This window comes from Mastigoproctus giganteus, chromosome 1, assembly GCF_048544385.1.
Source record: "Mastigoproctus giganteus isolate SK-2022 chromosome 1, ASM4854438v1, whole genome shotgun sequence".
NCBI classification, from domain to species: Eukaryota; Metazoa; Arthropoda; class Arachnida; order Uropygi; family Thelyphonidae; genus Mastigoproctus; species Mastigoproctus giganteus.
In genome coordinates, this window is record NC_143575.1 from 170,871,448 (window position 1) to 170,897,704 (window position 26,257).

The following is a 26,257-nucleotide window of genomic DNA, read 5'->3' on the forward strand; positions in this document are numbered from 1 at the left end:
TGTGGAATGCTGCATTATCGTGCTGAAAGACGGCACCACCAGAGGGGAGGACCGTTGCCACGAAAGGGTCTACCTGGTCAGAAATGATGTTTAGTTAGGTGGTAGACATCAAAGTGCCTGGCACATGGATGACTGGACCCAGGGTATCCCAGCAGAACATTGCCCAAAGCATGACACCGCTTCCACCGGCTTGTTTTTGTTCCATGGTGCAACCAGGTGCCATCACTTTCCCAGGTAAATGATGCACATGTACCCGGTCGTCCACATAGTGCAACAAGAAACGTGATTCATTGGACCAGACAACCTTCCAATCACTCAAGGTCCAGTTTTGATGCTCGCTTGCCCATTGTAGGTACAATTTCCAGTGAACTGTGGTTAGCATGCACACTTGGAGTGGCCTGTGCCACTCCAAGTGTGCATGTCGCAGTCCATTTTCAGCAGGGCTTGATGTATTGTGTGTTGTGACACATTACTCCCATCACCAGCATTCCAATTACTGGCGAGTTGTGCCACAGTCACCCTTCTGTTGAGATGTACCATCCGGGGAGAGCCTTCGCTCACCTTGAGCATCGATGAGCCGTGGTTGTTCAACACCTTGCTGGCGGTTTGTGGGTTTTCCCTCCTCAGACCACTTTCGGTAGGGCCTAACCATGGCTGACTGTGAGCACCCCACCAGCCATGCGGCGCCTCCTTAGCCAGGTGGGCAGGAGCAGCAGTGCGTAACACACGCTTCTTGATTAGACTGGGGTTTGAGCCTGTGCCCACCAAATACGGAGGATGCGGAAAGGTCAGGGAATGACCACCACATATCCCCGGAGCAATATGGCCTTATTTGCTAATGCTCCTAAAAACCAAATAACAAACAAACAAACCAGCCATGCTGTTTCGGATATGCTCTGACCCAGTCGTCTGGCCATTACAATTTGGCCTTTGTCAAACTCACTTAAGTCCGCTGCCTTTCCCATCTGAAAAACAAGAGTAACACTGATTAACGGAGCTCAATATCAGGTGTTTTTTTTTAGGCTGTGTCCCGACCTGTGCATGTGCCTTAGTTCACCAGCAGTTGCTTCGATTTGCATAATGACTTGCTGGTCGTAATGTTTTGGCTCATTGGTGTGTATCAGTGTATACACCAATTGGTACTTCTCCAATCCAAAGAAATTTCTTCTGAGCCCAAAAATGCCCTCATAATTAATCTAATTAATAGTTCAGTTCACTCACCTTCTCCAAAATTACTGAGCATGTGCCATCAATGCTAATTTCATATTTCTCACCCTCATTCAAACAGCTTTCCACACTACGAAGGGTCTTTTTTCTGTAAAGATCGATGCAAAGTACATATCTAGTTCATCAGCAACATCAGCTGGGTTATGTAAGACTTTTTCATACCCGTTACATGAGGATCTAATATGATTCATTTTCTTCTTCTTTGTATTCATGTATGTGAAAAATTCCTGGTCGCTGTTATTTGCTCTCTCAGCAAGTGATTTTTATCATACTCAGCCTTTGCCAGCCTAACGTTTTCTGCACTAGTATTACTGATCAACTTGCAACTGTTATAGGCTTCAGTAATTTTTTGTGGCTCTCTAACTTTCCCATTTTTATCCTTTTGTGCTCTATTAATTTGACTAGCTTTGTGTTTATCCATCTCAGCATATTTTTTGTGGTATATATACTCTTAATTGTTTATATGCATTCATGACTCTGCAATCGTTGCTTTAAAGATATTCCACAGTTCTGATGTATTCACTACTCCTCCACTATCCCTCCACAGTTCTAATGTATTCGCTTTTCATCTACTGTCTCTTGAACTGTCATAATCCCCTTTCTTGAAATTAAAATGCATGCCTTTTCCTTTAACAACTTCAATCTTTTCAATCTTCATAGTCCAGACAAATGCAAAGTACTGCATATGGGTAACAGTAATCCAAAAATAACATACCAACTGTGCAGTACTACACTCGGGTAGTGGAGAATGAAAAAACCTGGGAATGATTGTGCAGTCAGATATGAAGTTTTCTGAACAGTGCAGACAGGTTGCAAGAGTAGCTCATGGTGTTTTGTCAATGATGTGTAGGAATTTTGCTAGCAGGGATAAGGAGGTGATTATTCCCTTGTATAAGGCAATGGTCAGGCCACACCTTGAGTATTGCATACAGGTCTGGAGGCTCCATTTTAGGAAAGATGTTTAGCTATTAGAACGAGTACAGAGAAGGGCAACGAGATTAGTGAGCGGAACAAAGGGTTGCTGTTACCAAGATAGGCTTAATTTCTGCAAATTGCAGCATCTGGTGACTAGGCACCTGTGAGGTGATCTGATTGAGGTATAAGGTCTTGAATGGTTTGAGCAGACTTAATGCTGATGAGATTCTTCCTCTTGCTCAGATTCCACACCTGAAGGGGCATAAATTCGAATTGAGGAAAGACAGTTGTAGAATAGATGTGTGGAAATTTGCCTTTAGCCAGCGGGTGGTCGATTGCTGGAACAAGCTTCCATCTGTTGTGGAAGTTGGCAGCTTAAATAAATTCAAGGCTGAACTAGACAAACCTTTGGAGTGAATGGATGAGTAAAATGCTGAAGAGTTTTTTTTTTTTTTTTTGGCTGATGCTATATAAGCTTGCTTTCTTGCATCATATGCCTCTATTAATGCTAATGCATTCATGACTCTGAAACTGTTGCTTTAAAGATATTCCACAGTTCTGATGTATTTGTTATTTCTCCTCTCTCCCTCTACAGTTCTGATGTATTTGCTATTCGTCTACTGTCTCTTGACTATCTGAAACTGTCATAATCCCTTTTCTTGAAATTAAAATGTATGCATTTTCCTTTAACAACTTCAGTCTCTTTCTTTATCTTCTAACTCAGGTGCCGACTGGGCTAGACAGGTGGGTAAAGTGCCTGCCTGGCAACCCAAAGGTCACGGGTTCGAATCCCGCCTCGGGCTTGGATCAAAGTACTGCAAAAACTTTGGGAGGTGCACTATGGCCACAGAAGCCGATGCGCCAACAACTACCAAAAAAAAAACTAACTCAGGTCTGTGATCACTTCCTGCTAATGGTTCTTATACTGTGTGCCCCCTTATGATGCTATCTGATCCTTGCATAATAATCAGGTCTAGAATATTCGTACCTCATAGTGTAGATCATGATAAGAAGAAAAGTCCAATAGTTTGATTCAGAGTATAAATTCCTCATTACTTTATTTACTATGAAAAATTGGTTTCTAAGATGCACCTTTAAAATGTACTGTATCCATCTGTTTTGGAAATCATTGTGCCAGGAATGCATTAGTTGTCTAACTCAGTGAATATCTGGTGTTAGTGGAGGGGGTAGCTTGCTTCTGTAATGACAGAGAAATGGACATCTTTCTTTTGATGATTTTACAACGTTATTTTTGGTTATTTTACATAGCATTGCATTCTGGGATTTTAAAAAAGATGACAGAAACCCCCATCTCTGCTTTTAGTTATTAACATATACTATTTGTTTGTTGGAAGAAGTTTATCCCAATTCCGTTTCTCTGAAAAGAACACTTCAGTATTTAATGTTGATAAATTTTATCCTTATTAAGCTTTATTAGTTTGCAGTGATTGGGAGGGGAATAATTTTCATTTGTGTTTATATGTAAATATATGATGATATTTGTAAACAACTCACTGCAGAATACATTAGAACATTGCCCTATTGCTGTCTTATGACTATTTTTTTTTTTTCACATTTCAAATTTTTTTTAAAATTGACAATTTAAAAATTATTTTAAATTGATAATTTTTTGAAATTGATAAATTTGTTATTCTTTCCATTATAGGTGCATCAACTTGCACACTGTGATCAAAATGGTTGATGTGCAAAAAATCCCCAATCAACTTACCTAAAGGCAGATTGCATGCTGATGTTCCATTCAGAAGTATTCAGCTGTAGTGTGTCTTCCACAATTAGCAGTTCATCTGGACTTACAATTTTGGAAGATATTTTTGCATCTGGCAGAAAAGTTCTTGTTCATGCAATCTTTCAACTTATAATCTGTTTCAACAGTATAACTAACTTTCTGTCAAAGCATGGAATATAACATACTCTCAGAAATATCAAGAATAGAGTCATTACTGGGGTTATGATGGGCTGCAGTTTTTTAAAAGGATTCTGCACTGGACAAAGCAATTTGTCAGTTTGGTTAGTTGATGACACCAAGTTAATAGGGTACCTATGCTATGATCAACAGCAATTTGAGTATAATATTTCAATTGCTTTAACTTCCTCCCTGCATAATTATTAATCACAAATCCTTTGCAGGAGCCAATACTTTAGATAAGATTTTATGCATTACTGCATAAATGTACATGTCTTTAATGCCTTTGTATTTGGATTTATTTCCAACTGGAGTTGCTATATATAGGAAATATTTTGCTTTTTGAATGTACATTTTTATTAATTATCTAAGCCTTCTTAAATAATTTTCTACTATGCATTAATTATTATTCTGTTCTTGTTATTCTCATTGTAAATCAAGATTAAAATATGTGAAATATAATTAGATCACACATTTTAATCTTAATTTGCAATACCCTCAATACATGGATGCACTAATATTCTCACTATGATTCTTTTTTGTATTCAAAAAAGGTTACAAGAAGAGGAATGTTTGTCCATCCTATTGATTCACATCAGAAGAAACCATATGAAAATTTGATTATTGGCAGAATTTTTAGTGAATTATGTCCAGATGGTTTTTCTAATCTACCTGAAATACCTAACCACAAAATCCTTTTAACTATCCCAAGCAGCATTCACTCACACAAACCTCCATTACATGGTAAGCCATTCCTTCTTTAGTCTGTGTGTATATATATATATATATATATACATATACACTGTGGCCAATTTATTAGCTGCACCTACCTGATAGTGAGTAGATCAACTTTTAATTCTCAGAACAACCTGAATTCATTGTGGCATAGACTAAACAAGATGTCAGAAGCGTGCCACAGGAATGCTGGTCCATGTTAACTCACCTGCTGTTAACAGTTGCAAATTGGATGGAGATTTGGTCTTGTGGCATGGTGCATTATCTTGTTTAAAGAACACATTCACAAATAGATATACTGCAGCTATGAAGGGATGCACATGATCAGAAACAATTTACAGATAACATTGTGGTATCCAAATGTTGTGCCACTGGTATCAGTGGGTATGGTGTGCACTGTAAAAACTCTCTCTACACTATTACATCACCACCACCAACTTGCATTGCTGAAAAAAAGCATCCAGCAAACTTTCCCAAGTGAATTTTCATCCAGTGAATTTTCCCAAGCTGTTAGCCTCAACTACCCAAAGAGGTAATGTAATTAACAACTCATTGGTTAAAACTTCTTGAAATCCAGTCTATCTAAACCTCTAAATTTAAAGATATGGCCCCTAATTTTGGAAACATTTATAACAGTGAAATTTCCACCTTCATTCTTTTTACTTTTACCTCATAGTCTTATACACCTCAGTCTAGGTTCCAAGCTTGGTGGCTCACACATTTAGTCTTTCTTTATGTGGATGCTCTTTTGCTGACTCACCAGTGTGTTACCTTTCTTTGGACCCAATCAAGAAACTTGATGTCTTTTTTAGGTGCAGTCTCCATACTTGAACACAGCATTCCAAGTGTGCCTTATACAGTGGTGTTATGACCTCCCTATCTCTACAAGCAAATGTATGATAAATCATTGAGAGGATACCGTGGGCTTTCCTTCCACCTGTCTACACTGTTTGGATAACTTTTTGTCCAACAAGTCTAAATCCCTTTCCTCTTCTGCTTTTAGTTCAACCCCATGAAGTATAATTTATTTTGGGGTTGCCATTCCCCAAGTGTAAGACCTTGCATTTTTCTGCATTCAGATATAGCTGCCATTTTTCTGACCATCCCTAATGTCTAAGTCATCCTGAAGAGGCTCTATTTAGCACTGATAATTGGAGGTGCATTATGGCCAAGCTGACCTTGCACTGTTAAACTAAAAGAAATAACAGCCACAACTGATCATTGGCTATCAATCTGGACAACATCTACAAATCATGCCCTTTATCCCTTTGTTGATGTTATAGAAAATCAAAAACAGTAGTGGTCCTAGTATCACTCCTTGGGGAATGCCATTTCTTACAAGCCCACTCTGAAGAAAAACCATTAATCATAACCTTCTGCCTCTTGCCTTACTCCCATCCTGTTCAACTAAGGATCTTCCTTGTGATTTCAACATGTTTCAGCTTGTATAATAACCTCTTATGTGAGACTGAGTTCAAATGCTTTGCTGAAAACCCAAGTGAACAAAATATCTATCAAAATTATTTCCTGCATTCAGCTCATGAGTGAATCTGCCAAAATAGCAAACCAGGTCACTAAAAAATGATTTTCCATTTAAAAAACCATGCTGTTCATTCAGAATTCTATTTCGATCTAAATGATTCTGTATTGCACTCTTGATTCTTCCATGATTTTCACTACCACTGAAGTCAGGCTGACTGGTTAATGGTTATCAATTTCACACTTAGGACCACCTGTATCGGCAGTACATTGGTACTTCTGCAATCCACAGGAATCTCTTCAGAGTCAATCATGCCTTCATAATTAACCTGAATGATTCACTACAATTTCTTGCTGCATCCCTCAAAATTTTGGGTATATGCTATCAGTTCCAGGGGCCTTTCTCACCTTTATGTTGAAAGGTTTTCTAATAAATAATCTTCGGAAATTTCAGTATTGCTGTTTCATACTTTCCAGCTTCCCTTGTGCAGTTTCTTCTCACCACAAAGGGTCTTTCTTCTGTAAATATTTATTCAAAGTAGCTGTTCAATTTATCTGCAATGTCAGCTTGATTTTCTAAGACTTTCACACACTTGTGCAAGGGTCTATTATCATTTGTTCTCTTCTCTTATTCACATACATGAAAAAGTTCTGTTCACCACTTTTGGCTGTCTTAGCCAGCAGTGTCTCAGTCTGCTTTTGACAGCCTAACCTTTTCTGTGGTACTGTACTACTGCAGATCATTTTTGTGTTATAAGCTTCAGTACTTTTTATCACAGTGTAACTTTTACTCGACATCTTTAAACTGACTAGTTCATTATTCATCCTTTGCAGTATCCTTCTCCTGCTGTACTTTCTTAACAGTATATATGTATTCAAGGTTTCTGTGACTATAGCTTTGAAGGTATGCTATAATTGTAATTTATTTATTTAACACTTTAAATTGTTATAATATTTCCTGAAATTGAAACCTCATTTCTTTGCCTGTAGCAACTGCTGTCTCCTCATCATTCAACTCAGAACTCCATGATCACTTCTTTCTAATGGTTCCTGTGCTGTCAACCCTGTGATGTCATTAGATACGTGGGTGATGATTGAGTCTAGTATATTCTTGCCCCTAGTACTGTCCCTGGCGCCTCCGTAGCCAGGTGGGCAGGAGCAGCAGTGCGTAGCACACGCTTCTTGATTAGACCGGGGTTCGAGCCCGTGACTACCAAATACGGAGGATGCGGAAAGGTCATGGAATGACCACCGCATATCCCAAGACCAATATGGCCTTAGTTGCTAATGCTCCTAAAAACCAAATAACATAACATAACTGTCCCTAACATGCTGATACAAATAGCAATCATTTATTTGATTTAAAAATTTTCAAATAATCAATCAATTATTGTGTGGATTCTTAAAGACAAACGTGATCCAGACAAATTTATATGAGTGCTGGATTGCTTTGTCGATATTTTTGAATTTTAAAATGCTGATTTTTTTTTTTGTAAAATTTTCTGGATTGTAAGATGTTACATTTTACAGGTTTACTTTATTACAGTAATAACCGTGGCCTTCATTGCAAATCCTGTTGACCTATGAAAACACACATAAGTAGATTACTCTTGCAAATGCCTGGCTCGAGCAAATTTAAATTATGAAAAGGTCAACTATTAAAGTGTCTGTATTCATATTAGAGAATACCTATTTTGGAGAGGTCATTTAACATGTAATTTCCAATTCTTCTGGCTGAAACCCAAGCCAGAGTGTCCACAACAAGGTGTACCTTTTAGAGGCTTTAGGCACTGTGCCTAGCACCTATGAAAAAACAGGGACCAAAAAAAAAAAATTGAATTCGGTGATTTTATTCCTATGATAAAATTATACACTAAGATAAATTCTTTCTTCGGCTTTTTTATATTAGCAAAATCATCAACAACATCATCAAATTTCATATTGAGATAAGTTAGTGCAGGTCTAAGTGTTGTGGAAATAACTTCAAAACCAAATTTATAGATGCACTTTCAAATTTCTTTAAAAATGAAAAAATTAGATTTAATTCAAGGGCATTTTAATATGGTTAATGTGATGTAGTGAAGCCTTCGAAAGAAGAGCACCTAGGGCCTGCACATGCCAGAAGTTGGCCATGGTTTAACTCTATTATGTTTATAGATATAGTAAAATAATCTATTATGTTTATAGATATAGTAAAATAAATAAATTACCAAGTTAGCTACATAAGCTAATCTTTTTCAATATTATTTATGAAGGAAACTTTAAATGTTGTGAAAATGGTAATTTAACATGAATGAAAGCTAGATGAAAAAAAAATTTTCCAGACAAAATTCTGGTTGAAACAAACCAAAGTGAAAAGTCAGCAGTCATATATATCAATCATGCATGATTGCATGTGCTGTGGTTTAAATTTTACTCAAATACAAACAACAATGGCAGTTGACCAGAAAAAAAATAATTTTTCCAAAATTTCAGCAGTGCATATGTTGTATTTTCAGGAAATATATATTTTAAAGTTTAATAAAGAATTTTTCTTTTAATACCTTACAATTTAAATTCCTGGTTTTATAAATACTATTAATGGGTCATTTTAGGTTTCTTTTATGCACTGGTCCTATACATTTTTCAACAACAACAAAAAAAAAAGCCCTAGAAGCCAATATTACATAAGTGAACAAAATGGTTAAAAAAAAAAATCCACAATAAACAACTTTTTTAAAGTTTCCTTTCCTTGCTAAGCAGTTTCTGGAACATTAAAAGAACATAATTCTTACTAAGTCCATTTCTTTGTTTAGATGTCTTAAAACTGTATATACCAAATAATGGAAAGTGCTTAGAGTTGTTCGCAAGGTATCTTTTATCTTCATGGACAAGCTGTGGCAGTGAAGTAAGTAAAAGCCAAATTAATTTAATAAGTGTGATTTTTTTCTTTTATTTGTTTCTTTTTTGTTTTACTTTCTTTTGTTTCTGCCAGTTTAATTCAGAGATTTTGGTACATTGTGCTAGGTATATATTAACTAATAATTTGGTCCCTGAGGTTTGTTACAGATGTTCTTTCTATCTGGGATTCAGAATGCTAATGGAGCCTATATTCAGGTCCCAGTTTTGATCCATGCAGAAAGCACTTACTGACAAGCTGGCATCTAATCACACTGTTTGTTGAAGCTTGTGGTTTTTAAATTGCATTCACTTGCTGACAGGGCTAAAGGGAGTTTTAATTTTAAAAAAATATATTTAAAATATATCTTTTTAATATAGAATATGGATTTTTTTACACTTGTGTTCAGAAAAGATTGAAAATATAGGTGGCATCAAAAAATCAACAGGTTTGAATTATTTTTTTGCTGATTTTTCAAATTTTTGCACAGTCACAGGAATTTGAAACTATCACATGCTTAACTCAAGTTTAAAGGAATGTTACTGGAAGTAACTTTAAAATTAAAAGAGATGAATAAGTTTATTGCTTCTGCCCTTCATCTCTCTTTCTCTCTCTCTCTAAGGCTAAGTGAAACTTTGCAATCAGCAGTAGTAATCATGGCAAAGCAGTGTGGGAGCTGAATATCAGGTCCCACTAAAATTTCAGTGAAGTTTGGGTATTCTGCAACTACCAAATCCTCTGCTTGGACCCTCATGATGGTGGGATTCTTAGTAACTTTGGTATATCCCCATGTGGAAGGCTTGAAAAATTGCACCTAGTATACTGGAGGTGACTACCCAGGTATGAACCAACATGAGCAGGGGTTAAGGTGTGACATGAACACTGCAAAGAATGCCACTCCTCAGTGCAACGTAGATGATCATTACAATCTCTAACTTGTCTGCCCTCAACTGTAATAATTGTTTTCATTGTCTATTATAATATTATTTATTTTATTTATTTTGTATGATGTGATCAATACATGAAGGAACCAGTTTTTTCTTGCTTCCTTCATGTATTGTGGCCGGGATATCCAACCAACCGGTTGGTTCAGCACCATAGTGATACCCAGCCCGAGGCGGGAATCGAACCCGTGACCTTTGGGTTGCTAGGCAGGCACTTTACCTACCCGGCTAGCCCGGTCGGCATAATATTATTCATTGTAACTGACTTATTATTGGAATTTTCAATTGTCTTTATCTATTTATAACTTGCTGCCCTCTTATATAATTATTGTTATATAATAAAAATAATTCCTATATAAGGATTTATTACTTGTTTCTCAAAGTAAGGTTCCTAGAGGTTTGCATTATTAATATAATGGTTCATTTAGAGTTTAGCACTTTAGGCTCCTTTTTTATATTTAGCTCTGTAATTTCCTTGCTTGCCTGGTTATGATGGGCAGTTATTATGTGTCTCTATTTGGATATTACCTTCTGCTACCATCTATTTGATATTGTACATATCATGGATATTATCGCAATAATTTTATTAACTCACTCATAGTATTATTTTGACCTTTTCACTTTCCCCTTATATTTGTAGGTGCACTTTGCAAGGATCTTCACTATACTCTGAATTGTTTATTGTATTTGGGCTGGAATTTACTGTTTTATATTTTACTGTTTAGATTTTATGATTTCTATATTTAAACTTTGTTTAATTAACTACTTTTTTCTCAGTGAAAATTGTTCCATATTATCAGTTTAGTCAAAAAGAATCATTAGTGTCTGAAATGAAAATAAGCCAATTTTATTTTAACAAAAAAATAAAAATAAACAAAACAACGTTTGACCACAATTGTATGATGGCAGTTGTCCACATCTCCTCATGCTACAACTATCTTATTATTAGTTCTTTAGATAAAATCAGTTCGCTTTCATTTCAGAATTACACCAATGCTGTTTTTGGAATAAATTAATGACAAGGAACAATTTTCCCATTGAGAAAAAACCAGTTGATTAAGAAAAATTTTAATTTATAAATCATAAATCTAAACAGAAATATTTAGTTCAATTTTACTGAAATTCAAAATTCAGCTCAAATATGACAAAAAAGATTCAGGTGACAAATAGCCTAAAGGTATTAAAGTATCTTTATTTTATGTATATCTTTTTTTTTTTTTTTTTTTTTTTTTTAATAACCTTCTTTAAGCTTTTGATGTTCTTATCTTATTTTTCTACTTCACTTTATTTCTTTTTAGCTAGCGTCTTGTACAGTTAACATCTTACTCTACCATATTCTTATTTTTATTTTCATTCTTCCCATGCTGCTGCTGCTTTATGCTTGAAGTTGTATTTACATATCCCACATCTACATGCATGCATCAACCACCATCTTCATAGTCAGTAATATTAATACATCTTACTTTTACCTGTATAGTAAGTACAATCTATGTGTGCACATAGATTGCGCCATTAATGACATGGGATTCTTTGGTTGCAAATAAACCAAAATGAAACCAAAATGGTTTTTCAGGCTACCATTTATTTAATGAAATATTCGAAAATAAAGACTGATGACATCACATCTGACCTGAGTAGTTTGTATTTATAATGTGATGAATATCCAGAATAATGAAAGACAAAGAAACCAGAGTGTTCAATATGAGCTCATGAATTGCAAGTAACAGGTTATTTCATTACACTCTATGCAGTAACTGTACAGTATTTGAAATAGCATATGTGGAACCCTTTCTTCAAGCAAAAAGATGGTGACACAGATTACCATGTATGTTTAGGGTTGAATTTCAAATTTCTGCAATTCTGTCCAGACACGATACAAGGGAGTATATGATGAGAGCCTTGTCTACCAATTCGGCACTGGAGAGATTATGCAAGGCTCAAGGGGTAGAATTTTTCTCAGCCTGGTTTGTGCTTGTTAACAGGAGAGACTGCTTTTATAAGGATGGGATACACTTAAATAGAAAAGGTGCAAGAATATTTGCTGATGCTATCGAGGCAGTGTTAGGTGGATCGGAAAACTACTAGATTGGGGGGTTACATGGAGTAATAGATTAACAGTAGCTGCTGGCAGAGGTGAAAGTGATTCTTGCACTGATTCTATTGGAATGAGCAGCAGCCTGGAAAACAAGATGCAGGGAATTTCAGAGACTGCTGGGAGTCATTGAGGTACAAGTAAACACATAAGTTGTGTTAGGGTAGCTAAGAATAGGAACAGTTGCATGTATACTTGCATGTACACCAATGCTAGGAGTTTGATAAATAAATTTGATGAATTTGAGGTGTTGGTCAATACATCAAAAGCAGATATTGTTGGGATATCAGAGACGTGGCGTCACACAGATATAAGGAATGCAGAAGTGGAATTTGAGGAGTACAATGTGTACAGGAAGGGAGAAGGGATTATGCTATTAGTTAAGAAACACATAAAATCAAAGGAGGTACAGCCAGTCAACATCGCTGGACAGCGCAGTGTCGAGTCAGTTTGGTTTGAAATATGCACTCAGAAATCAAAATTGAGAGTAGGAGTGTGTTATAGGCCTAACGACTCTGGTGATTATAATAAAAAACTGTAGGGTAATAGAGTGGGCCAGTAAATCAAAGAGTCTTATAATTGGGGATTTTAAGTTCCCGGATATTGACTGGAATTTGTGGGTTGGTCACTCACACTAGCAAGGCTTTTGTGGATTTATTGGATGATTGTTTTCTACCTCAGCATGTTTGGGAGGCAACTAGAGGCAGTACTTTTAATGTAATTATCAGTAGTGATCCTTCATGCATTAAGAATCTGCAGATAAAGGAACCACTAGGTGGCAGTGATCACAGTGTGCTGAAGTCGGATTTACTCAAAGAGGTAACTACGATCAGAGGTAAAGGGATGGGTTTTTGCTTTCGTAAAAGCGACTGTCTGAAACAGTATTGAAATTCTATACAGTGGGACCAACTGATGATATTACCAACAGCAAATTCAAAATGGGAAGCATTCAAAGAATTAATCTTTGAAGCTACTAGGCTTTACATACCAACTAAGAAATATTGTTCAAGGTTTAGGCCTAAATGTATGAACTAATCAGATAAACTAATGAGATATGTGGCAGTGAAGAAAAATGCATGGGATACATATAAATTAATGGGTGACATGGAAGCCCATGATAGATATAAGCTGGTCTGTTACCAAGTCACAAAGGAGGTTAGGAGAAATCTTTGGCAAAGGATGCAAAGAAAAAGGAAAAACAGCAAAGAGTTCTTTACCTATGTAAACTGTAGAAGGAAGAGGATGAATCAGATTGGTCCACTGGATATTGATGGTTCAACTGTTGTTGATCCTGCTCAGGTGGCTAACAAACTAAATGAGTATTATGCATCTACATTCACACATGAGGGGTTATTCAGGGAGGGTAAATGCCAGTGGTGAACTAAACTCTGTTAGTGAGCTAGATGATTTTGTAATAACTGAGAGGAAAGTGGAGCAGAAATTGTTGAAGATAAACATAAGAAAGGCACCTGGGGTGGATGGGATCTATCCAGTTATATTAAAGGAGGCAGCAAAGGAAGTATGCAAACCCTTAGCCATAATTATGAGGGCTTCCTTGGACTCAGGGGAGGTACCCATGGACTGGAGGTGTGCAAATGTGACCCCAATTCACAAAGGAGGATCAAAGGGCAACACAAGTAATTATAGACCTGTGAGTTTAACTTCTGTTCCAGGGAAATTAATGGAGGCACTGGTTAAAGAAGCACTGCAGGATCATCTAGACAAGACTTCAGTTATAGCTAGGACACAGCATGAATTTGTTAAGGGGAAGTCTTGTCTGACCAATTTGATTAGATACTATGATGTGGTCACAAAGGAACTGGATGCAGGGAATAACTTTGATATCATATATTTGGATCTTAGAAAGGCTTTTGATACTGTTGCACATGGAAGGCTGCTGCACAAATTGGAGCAGTGTGGCATTGGAGGCAAATTGCTGTTATGGATAAAGGGATGGTTGAGTGGGAGAAGACAGAGTGGTAATCAATGGACACGGCTGTTCATGGACTAATGTTATTAGTGGAGTTCCTCAGGGTTCAGTGTTGGGTCCATTGTTGTTTTCTATATTTATAAATGATATTGATGATGGTACATTAGGCTTAATGTCCACGTTTGCAGATGGTACGACTGTCCGCAGGGTTGTTAATGACGCTAATGACAGTACGCTGCTACAACAGAATCTAGAAAAGTTGAGCAGATGGGCTGAGAGGTGGCAACTGAAGTTTAACTTTGACAAATGTAAAGTACTGCATATAGGAAGCAGTAAACCCAGAGTAACATATTAATTGTGTGGGACTACACTGACAGTGGTAGAGAATGAAAAGGACCTGAGGGTAATTGTGCAGGCAGGTATGAAGTTTTCTGAGTAGTGCAGATGGTCTGCGAGAGTAGCTCATGGTGTCTTGTCAATGATATACAGGAATTTTTCTAGCAGAGATAAGGATGTGATTATCCCCTTGTATAAGGCAGTGGTCAGGCCACACCTTGAGCACTGTATCCAGGTCTGGAGGCATCATTTTAAGTACAGAGAAGGGCAACAAGATTAATGAATGGAACAAAGGGTTGCTCTTATGAAGAAAGTCTTAAGTTTTGCAAATTACGGTGTCTGGAGACTAGGCACCAGCGAGGTGATCTGATTGAGGTGTATAAAGCCTTGAATGGTTTTTTAGCATGCTCAATGCTGATGGGAATTTCCCTGTTACTCGAATAATTGCCTGAGAGGACATAAATTCAAATTGGGGAAAGACGGTTGTAGGATAGATGTGTGGAAGTTTGCCTTTAGCTAGCAGATGGTTGATTGCTGGAAGAAACTTCCATCTATTGTTGTAGAAGTTGATAGCTTAAATAGATTCAAGGCAGAACTAGACAAACATTTGGAGTGAGTGGATGGGTGAAATGAGAAGGGTTTTTTTGGCTGATGCTATATAAGCTTGCTTTCTTGCATCATGTGCCTTTACTAATGCTAATAAATTCAAATTGAGGAAAGATAGTTGTAGGATAGATGTGCGGAAGTTTGCCTTTATCGAGCAGGTGGTTGATTGCTGGAACAGACTTCCATATTTTGTTGTGGTAGTTGATAGCCTAAATAAATTTAAGACTGAGCTGGACAGGTATTTGGAATGAACGGAGGGGTGAAGTTGGAGTTTTTTTTTTTTTTGGCTGATTCCGCATAAGCTTGCTTTCTTGCGTCATATGCCTATGTTAATGCTAATGTGTTCTAACTTATGGGCATTACAATTGCAGTGGCTGTTTAGTCATATGCACAGAACAGAAATCTTCCAAGTTTGAAGGTAAGTCAAAGAAATCTCTCCCATTAAGTGGCCTCACAGAAAATAATCTAATGGATTGAGATCAGATGAACTGAGTGCCCATGCTCCAGGACCACCACATCCTATCCATATCCCAGGGAATGCAATACTGAGATATGACGACAGACACCAGTGCTAAAATGTGCCACCGACACACATTGCCTCTCCAAAAGAATGTCAGTCTAGTAACTTTGTTAGCCTAGTAGATAAAACTGAGACAGTGTTCTCCAACCAGATAATCAGGGAGCAGACAAAGACCAGTGATGTCCCATTGAAGCTTAAACTGCTGTAGAGTAGCAACATATGGATTTATGTTGCCACTTTCCCCAGTACCGCATATGGTGGCAGTCTCAAATGCATTCCTGTGTAAAGCATGCTTCATAAGTCCACATGATATTGTCACAAACTGTTAATTGGTGGCCTATTCATTCAGAATCCACTCACAATACGATAGACATTCATAATCTGCAGGCAAGAGTTTGAAGCCCGAAGTTGATGAAAGTGATATAGGTGCAAACCATTTCCTCTCATAATGTTGTGAATGATGGTATGGCTCACTCCAATGCACACATGCCAGTCATCAGATTAGACTGCACTGCTTTCAGAACTGCTTCTTTTGTGTCAGGCATTTGTGTTGAATGCAGCTTACTGCTGTCTGTACCAACTGTAGGCACGATGCTGTGGCCACTTTCTTAGGTGCTCCTCATCTGTTAGCATTTTCACGGGTATTGAAGCATGTGCACACGAGCATAGTCGTGTATTTCTTTGGTACTATCCCAACATGATGTACATATTGCAATGCTCATTAGCTACATATTCCATCTTGTTGATCTATCCATTTAACCTTTGATCCATTTTCTTCCCAAGAAGAACATTAGATATGATTATAAACTTAAACATTAAATTTTCAAAACATGAAATAAAATACAGTTCTTTCATTATATATATATATATAATGATATGTCTTAATCTAAACATAAAGTTAGCTATAATTATAACCAATACAAAAATGCACGAACAAGGTGTTATCATATGATTAACCCCTTCCAGGAACATTTTTTTCCGGAAAATGTACCATAATGGAACGACTTTTTTTATTTTACAGATTAAAATTATGTATCATGCGAATACTGGTATAATTTTTTGTTTTTTATAAATATTTTAGTAAAAAATACATGGGAGTAATTAACCCATTTGAGCTATCCCGAGTTATCTCGTGTATTCCAAAAAGTTTGCAAATTATACAGATTTTTTTAATAAATTAGTGCCTGAGCTAAAAGAAAGGAACAGAAAAACACTCTTCACTAATCATTATATAAATAAATTTAAAAAATCAAGTGGAATGCACAAGCAGCAACCTCCCACCACAAGCAATAATCGTGAACTAACTACATTCTGACACATGGCCGCTGCAAGTGGATAGGCGAGGTAAGCGTCGCTTACGGGCAGCAGTTCAAGAGGGCGGCGAAATATTTTTCGATATTTCTAATTGATTAATACTTATCAGTATTCAGCATTTAGGATGGCAAATTTTATTTTGCTTACTGGCGACGCATAGGAATGCACGCTACGGTTCTGACATTGCTGTACAATAAATAAATATAAGTAAAATGAAAGCCAGTCATCTGCTGCCAGATGTAAGAAAATCCCAAGAAATCTTGAAATTTATCTGGCTAATGCAAAATTAGCAAGATAAATGCCCAAGAAAATATGTTTAAATCCTAAATTTGGAGGTATTATTGTTTGCTTTGGGTATTATTGTATCCAGAGATATATCTTGTAGTTCCAAATAACTTTTAAAACTAAAAACAAGATATCTCGGGATAATCCATGAAGGGGTTAATGTTCAAGACAAAATCTTAAACTTTGTCTCTGTGCCTTCATTATGAGTGCATGGTTGACCCAAAGTATGTAGCTGAGAGTGGTGCACTTGTACCTTCCCCGAGTTAATCCTCATTGTCATTTGCAATATACATAAAACATAATTATTTATATTAAAAATGGCAATATATGTATTCTTTCTTGGTTGTGTCTATGTGAAATTGTAATTTGTATAAGTGGCATATTAAAAGCAGTCAGAAAAGTTGAGCCTTTGTAGAAAGCAGGTCAACTTAGAAAATTATGAAGTGCGTAATATACAGTGGTTTAGTATTATTTCCTGAAAATTTCCAAACCTGCCAATATGTTCAGGTGCTTGTATTTTCTGAAGGAATACAATACCAATGGGGCGCCTCCGTAGCCAGGTGGGAAGGAGCAGCAGCAGTGCGTAGCACACGCTTCTTGATTAGACCGGGGTTCGAGCCCGTCACCACCAAATACGGAGAATGCGGAAAGGTCAGGGAATGACCATCGCATATCCCGGAGCAATATGGCCTTAGTTGCTAATGCTCCTAAAAAAAAAAAAAAACAAATAACAAACAATACCAATGGCTTAAACACTGTTATGTGGTACAAGCTACTATCCAGAAAACTTTTTTTTTTATGAAATACCACGGAAAAATTTAGTGGAAACAGGCAGTTTCCACTAAATAGTGATGCATCTTAGCCATTTTAGTACCTTAAAATTCTTTTGTGTCTTATAGTTAGTCCACTGGTATTTATTCTAATGGCTTAAAAGAGAGCTCATAATAAAACTTATATATATATATATATATACTGGGTGTCTCAAAAATACACAGCATAACTTCAGAAATGAGTTCCTCATATGTAGGCAATAAAAATATTTTATATCAACATAGTTCCGGAAATGCTTGGTTTCCGTGTTATTAACCAGAATGTCTTATCTCCCATAGGTGATTTCCTCCATCATAAGGTACTGACAGAATCTGGTGGTTTTCCATTCCAGCCATGTACTCAAATCAGGAGAAAGTGGATATTCACTTTATGTATGGTTTGGCGGACGGCAATACTCTGGAGGCTCATCGTTTGTACCACGAAAGGTTCCCAGAGCCATTTTAAGCCATTGGTTTGAAAGTATCCATTGCCGCCTTTGTGAACATGGGACCTTTATACCTCGCGCTGCTGACAGAGGACGACCAAGATCTATGACTGCTGAAGTAGAGGAGGAGATTTTGGATGTTGTGCATGCCACTCCTGGAATCAGCACATGCAGAATAGCAATGCAACTGGCTGTTCAATGTTCAACTATTTGGAAAGTGTTGTAGAACACCAACTGTATCCTTACCATCTGCAACGGGTATAGGCCTTGTTACCAGCAGATTACCATGTGCGAGTAATGTTCTGCCAGTGGTTCTTGCAGCAGTGTGGTACAGCTCCTCACTTTCCTACCTCAGTGATATTCACAGATGAAGCACAGTTCACACGAGATGGAATCCAAAACTTTTACAATCAGCATGTATGGGCTGAGGAAAACCCACATGCAATTCTTCCATCGCATCACCAACAGCGGTTCAACTTCAACATCTGGGCGGGTGTTTTTGGTGATAAGTTATTTGGGCCTCATGTACTTCCAAACAAACTCACAGGGCAGGCGTACGGAAACTTTCTGGAAAACAACATGCCTGATTTCTTGGATGCCACGCCACTGATCATTCGTCAACAAGCACACCATGCATGATGGTGCTCCTGCATATTTCAGCCACCTAGCCTGCAATTACCTGAATTGAAGGTTTCCTGGTTGGTGGATATGTACAGGTGGACCAACTGCCTGGCCACCACGTTCACCTGATTTAAACCTAGATTTCTTCTTGTGGGGCCATTTAAAGTCATTGGTGTATCTGATTCTGGTAGCTGATGTGGAAACTCCGCAATCGAATTGTAGCGGGTTGTGAGACAATACGAAACATGCCAGGAATTTGGCATCGTCTTTGCGAGTCCATGAGACGTTGATGTGAGGCCTGTATTCAGGCAGAAGGTGGACATTTTGAAAATTACTATAAGGTGATGTGAACAGTTAAGTGTCGTAGACAGACCTTCAAAACTCAGAAACCAAGCATTTCTGGAAATATGTTGATATAAAATATTTTTATTGTCTACATATGAGGAACTCATTCCTGAAGTTATGCCGTGTATTTTTGAGACACCCTATATATATATATATATATATATACACAGGTTTGTTAAATTCATTCATACATCTTTTGAAAGAACCTGTGATTTTAAAAGTTTGAAGCACTTTTATTTTCAGTATTGTGATGTGTACAGCATATATAAAGGTATCCGGTTATTAGGAAAGTTAAATTTCTTTTTTCTCTCTTCCCTTCTCCAGGTTCTGAAACTCCAGTGTTTGGATTTGTTTAACTTGCATCAAGAAATCAGATGATATGATAAAGAACAAAACACTGAGGAAATTGGTGTATATTGCTCTAGTATTATGTTACATAACCATGTGTTTTTCTATAAGTTGTGTTTCAGTTTTTCAATATGACATTTGTATAAATATACATAAAAAAAGTTCTATTTTTATGCTTCAATAAGATAGTATAGACTATTTGTTTTGCCATATCACAATTATGCTACTATATCATGTGATATAGATACGAGATGCAATTTTAACCATTACAAATAAGATTGTCTTACTTCTCATACTGAGAATTGGCAGTACAGTAGATTCATTCCTCTCCATTTATTTTCAAATACAAAATTTAATATAAAACTATATTATTTAATATAGTTTTATATTAAATGTAATTAACATATTTCATATATTTTTATTAATATATTTTAGGAATTATCATACATTTTATTAATGTATAATATGGAAACGAAGGCATTATTTGCTACAAGTGATAACTATGATTTTTTTTCCCCTGATCATCATCATCATCGTCAGCCATTTTCAATCCACTGCAGGATGAAGGCCTCTCCGGCAACTTTCTAATTCCTCCTGTTTTGTGCAATGGCCATTCATTTACTACCCACAAACTCATGCATTTCATCTGTCCATCTCCATTGTTGTCTTCCAGATTTTCTTCTAGCTCCTCTTGGGTATCATTCTGTTATTTTCTTAGTCCATCTGTCATCATGTCTTCAAGCTATATGTCCTGCCCAAGACCATTTTAGTTCTTTAGTTTTGATAAGAATGTCCTTTACTTGAGTTTGCTGCCTAATCCATGTGTTTTTCTTCTTATCTAACAGTCTGATTCCCAATATAATTTGTTCCATTCTTTGCTCTTTAGTTCTCAGCTTCTCTTCCATTCTTTTTGTGAGTGCTCAAGTTTCACTTCCATAAGTCATGGCGGGGAGTATACATTGGTTCATTATTTTACGTTTCAAACAAATTGGGATATTGCTCCTCAGTATGTGACTATATTTCCTGAATGCTATCCATCCAAAATTTATTCTTCTCTTGACTTCCAGCCATTTATCATTATTACAGCTAATTACTTGTCCCAGATTTCTGCGACCAGTCTAATCTTCTGAAAGCTTCCTCAAGGGCAGCAGTAAACAACTTCAGAGATATTGTGTCTCCCTGCCGAACTCCTTTCTCAATTTTAAATTTACTACTGTCTTTCTCTAGTCTAATAAAGGAGATAGCATTCTCATATATTTTCTTCAAAATCATATAATATATGGGCTATCTATGCTTTGTCTTTCCAGTGCCCGAAACATTGCCTTATACTGTATGGAGTCAAATGCCTTTTCATAATCCACAAATGCCAGGAATAATGGTGTTTTATATTCATTTGCTTTCTCCATTAGCTGTGACATTACATGAAGATGATCCAGAGTTGAGAATCCTGTCTTAAAGCCAGCTTGCTCTTTCGGTTGAATCCCATCAAGCATTCTTTCTAATCTGTTAGTGACCCTTGTGAACAACTTGTAGATGTGGGATAACAAGCCAATTGGTCTATAATTTCCAATTTTTGATTTCTTCTTTCTTATGCAGCAAAACTGATTGCATTATTTCACTCCTTAGGCATCACATCTTTTCTAATGCATTTTGTGAAGAGTCTTGCCAGTTTTTGTATCATGTCTCTTCCTCCCAATTTTAACAACTGTACAGTAACTTCATTTTCTGCCGGGGCTTTCTGATTCTTCATTTTCTTCAATGCATGTTCTACCTCATCAGGAAGAATATCGGGTATGTCGTATGTGTTGCTAATTTGCAATCCATCTTCCCCACTGCTGGCATCATTCCCTTGCTCCTTGTATAATTCTCTATAGTAGTCTTCTGCTATTTGAATTATGCCTTCTCTGCTGTTTATAAGTACACCATTGCTATTCTTCAGTTTCAGTATCATTTGTCTTTCTGTATTACTGCTCATGGCTGCTGATTTAAATCCTTTGTTTTCCCTTAATGCTTGTTCTACTTTTCTTCTGTTAAATTTTCTTATGTCCTTTCTGAGTCTTTTTCTAATGGTTTTGCATAACTCAGTATACTCAATTTTCTCCTTGTCAGTGTTTTTCTTGCTCTTCATTTGTCGTCTTCGGTTCATCATGACAAGTGTTTTTTGACTAATTTTTTCTTATTTGGATTTCTTTTTACCTCTAGATTTCTTGGGCTTTATCTCTTTCAGAAAGTTGTAATATTCCTCGTCGTTATCTTGATCCTGAGCAGTCTGCAGAAGCTCAAACTTGTTCTTAAGTTCCAGTACATACTGCTTTTTCTCCTCTTCTATTATCTCGAAGACCTTTGTATTATTTACTCGAGTCAGTTTTTTCCTTTCTTTTCTTACATCTATATCAAGTGTGCATCTTGCCATTCTGTGATAACTTCCAACATTTACCTTGTTCAGGACAGTAACATCATTCACGATATATCTTCTGTTAGTGAGGATGAAGTCGATTTCATTAGTTGTTAATCCATTTGGGCTCTTCCATGTCCACTTTCTGTTCATCCTTTTCTTGAAAAAAGTGTTCATTACTGACATTCCTCAAGATTCTGCAAATTTCACAAGCCTTTCACCTCTTTCATTTCTTTCACCAATTCCAAAATTTCCTATAATTCTCCTTTCTGTGCTGTTTTGTCTCTTTCCAACCTTAGCATTGAAGTCTCCCATAATGATAGTGTAGTGAGTTTTCTGTTCATCTAGAAGACTCCCAACTTCGGTGTACATTTCGTCAACATCATGGCTCGATGTTGATGCATAAATCATTATAACCTTTAGCTTATACCTCTTAGAAATCCTGAGTAGTAGTCTTGACACCCTTGGTGATGTACTTTTGAATTCCAAAATGTTGTTTTTTATATCTTTATGGACCAGAAAGCCAACTCCACCTTCACTCCTTTCACTCTTTCCATTGGTGTACAGCAGATTTCCAGTTGATAAACTTATAAGTGATTCATTTCTTCTTGTTTCAGCCAAACCGATGATATTCCAATTCACATTTTCTAATTTCTTTTCCAGCTCTGATATCCTGTCTTCACCGATGAGCGAGCTTATGTTGTAACAGGCCTGCTGGCCTTCACCGATGTTCATCGGTGAAGACAGGATATTAGAGCTGGAAAAGAAATCAGAAAATGTGAATTGGAATATTATCGGTCGTACAGCCTGGTCGTACCCAGAAATTCTTAGCACCCTCTGCTTTCACTCTGATCCTCTCGCTGCCGTAAGAGGAGGGGAGTGAAAGCCGCTGGGGACTGAAGGCCATTTGTTTCGTTGTGCTGGAGGGTTTGGTCTTTTCCTCTTCATGCTGACCAGGCATCTTGAAGAGAACCACTCTACATGTTCGTTGCCACCTAAGTGACGTAACAGGGCTTACCATCGAGAAGGTGTGTATGAGTGGATTTTAGGGAGGCAGGCCAATCGGACTTCTCCTAAATCTTCTGAAATAGAAAGATATTGGATCCATCAGTGTTTTAGACTGAATGTCTGATAATACACAGAATGTCTGTTCCCCTCTAAGCCCCTTTTCCCTGATATCTTGCCATTATTTCAGTAATATTTAAAAGGTGAAAAATGCAATATGCACTTGCTTTCTTTAACATCTATTAAAGATTTTTGCACCAAAAATTCCCAAATACAACATGATTCAATGTGAAAATGAACTTTTGCATTGAATCATGGATACTGTTGATATTTACATACAAGAAAATTCTGAAAATATAAAGGTAACCGTCTGTTTGGAAAAGACCTGACTGTGCATAGAAAATGGTGACAGCTAGTTTGAAAAGCGATGTAACTAATATATGATAGCTTGGTGAGATTAATCTAAAATTATTCTAATTATGCTGTATAACAAAAATTATCTCCTTCTGTTATTACTAACTGTAATTATTAAAATCAGCATATGCGAATGAATTCCACTAATGGGCTAATAGTTTATCATTTTGTGAATGACCATTAGATTCATCCTCACATATGCAAGAATCACAAGAAAATAATTCAAAAAAAGTGAGTTTTGTCTGGAATATTTGAATTTTGCTGTCCTAAAATTAAGTTTTCAAATATTCAAATACAATAACAGTAAACATTTAAAGATGTTCATATTTTTGCACCAAAAATATGAAACTGTTGACTTGAAAATGCTATGTGGTTTAACTTTGATGAAGGTTGAACCACAACATTAACCAAAAGTGGTTTGAAGAATGTTGTTGGTTTCCTGCTGCTAAAAAAACATTTTCTGATGAAAAAGCAAAACACTTGGTATTATCTCAAAGGACAGTAATAATTCATCATTACATAAAAAATAATTAGCTTATTAGTGGAAACGTCAAACAGTGATGGGAGCAGTAGATCTGTACTTGTCCATCATTTTTTTGAATTTTCTATGTTTTGTGTTCTAATTATTTATGCTCTCAAGAAGCATTCATTTATGTTTTCGGATATGTGTGTTGTGCTGATGAGATTTGTGACACTTTGATTAGGCCCATCCTTAGATCAAGGCAAGCAAAGCTGAGTTGCCTTAGACTCCCTGCTCCGCTTGGCAAAAAAATAAATAAAAATAAAATAAAAGTTAGATATGCAACTTGCCAGACAGAAATCCAACCATAAATATGTGCAAAATAGTAAGAGAAGTTTGGAGGTAAAAAATGGAGCTAACTAAAGATAATGGAATTGGTTTCAGTTGTTGGCTGCGATATCCTATAATGTGACAAGATATGACTAGTTGTGCATTTTGAAACACCTCTTTAGTTACAACCATTGTACTGGTTGTTTGTTGTTTGGCTGACTGCAGTCTTTCTCTAACATACACAAGTCATTTGATCCTCCGTTGGCCTGTCACATCAACAGGCTGTTTCTGACCTTAGGATTTCCATTTGCTAGTTGCTGTTTGGCTATTGAACCAATCTCAATTCACCTGTGTCAATCATAGGTGAGAATCCCAGCAGGATCGCACTTTCCAAAAAGCTCATACTTGTGCATCTTGTGCTGACTACCTTGCCACATTCAAAGTCACTTAAATTCATTTTGCCCATTCTTGCATTGAATTTCACATACAACATGCCTATGTATCTATTCTTTTAATTTATATTTCATAGTACCAACACATGATGCTGTTACTCCATTTCATGAAAAGGGTTGTGTGCTTAAAAAGTGATCAGTCAGTGCATTGTGTATCTTTCCAAACATTACTAATGCATTTCAATAATGCATGTAGTCTCACATCTAATCTCACTGAAGGCAATTTGTTTACTCAGCATGTAGAGAGAAATGGACATCCAGTGATGCATCGATAAATTTTGTTTTGGATGGCTTATACATTCCACAGTGGCAGATTTTACAAGTGTCAACTTGTGAAAGTGCAATTAAAGGAAACTTTGTAAAACCAGGTACTTTACAATCTGCAGTTCTCTAAAATCCAGCACATTTAATAAAAAATCATTTTAGAATCTGAAAATATAGTGGATGCTGCTTATTGTGATTACTTTGGGACACAGCTTAATCAATAACAATAACTTAAGAAACAAGAATGCATCTGTTCAGCATTGTTTATTGAAGCAGACTGGAAATATGCACATAAAAAGGTGGAAGTGGACAGAAAGAAAACATAAAAGTCAAGCAATATAAAACTAAAATTTGGCTACCCACTATTTCTTCAAGAAAGTCATCAATAAAAATGAAACTGTCAGTGTTTCTGGAAATCTGTACAAACCATTAAAAAACAAATAAATTAATTAAAATCAAGAATTAGAAAAGGGTTAATGCTCTACTGAAAAACAGTCAGATTGATAGAAGTACAGTTAGAGTACTTTTTTCACAATACTTACAACTATACAAACTGTACAAAACAACAGGCAGTAACTAGACATGCAACATGTAATAGTAATAGCCATATAGGGAAAGAAAGCCACAGACTTATGGTGCATTGGCTGGAAAAAAAAATGAGTAAATAAAAAAACAAATTATTTTCTTCCCTCCTCATACAGGTTACTGTCCAGTTGACCTTTAAATTTATTCAAACTGTCAGCCTCAACTACCTGTGAAGGCAACCTATTCCAGAAATCATGATTGCTGGCTAAAAGAAAACTTCCAACATTCTACAATCTAGTCTAAACCTCTTCTCCTGTAATTTGTATTTATGCACTTGAGTTTTACAATTCTCTATAATAGTGAAAGTTACAGATTCATTAATTTTACCAACCCCTCTCAAAGCCTTATAAATCTCGATCAGGTCACCTCAGAGGTGCCTAGTTACCAAGCTCTGTTGTCCATATAATTGGAGTCTTTCCTTTTATGGTCGCCCTTTTGCTGATCTCACCATGCAAGTTGCCCTTCTTTGGAACCTTTCACAAAGCTCAATGTCTTTTTTAAGATGGGGTCTCCATATTTTTGAATGCAGTATTCCAAACGTGATCTTACAATTGCCTTATACAGTGGAACTATGACTGCCATATCTCTATAAGATAAT

The 26,257-nt window shown here is 36.6% G+C and overlaps 1 protein-coding gene across 1 annotated transcript in view; it reads left to right on the forward strand.

Annotated features, from left to right (window-relative positions):
* Mettl4 (Methyltransferase like 4) overlaps positions 1-19,784 on the forward strand; it is an 87,338-nt gene extending 67,554 nt beyond the window's left edge. The window contains exons 7-9 of the mRNA XM_090389788.1: positions 4,621-4,810; positions 9,076-9,167; positions 19,731-19,784. Of these exons, the coding sequence (XP_090245914.1) occupies positions 4,621-4,810; positions 9,076-9,167; positions 19,731-19,784 (336 nt within the window). The remainder of the gene's footprint in view (positions 1-4,620; positions 4,811-9,075; positions 9,168-19,730) is intronic.
* The last annotated feature ends 6,473 nt before the right edge of the window (positions 19,785-26,257 follow it).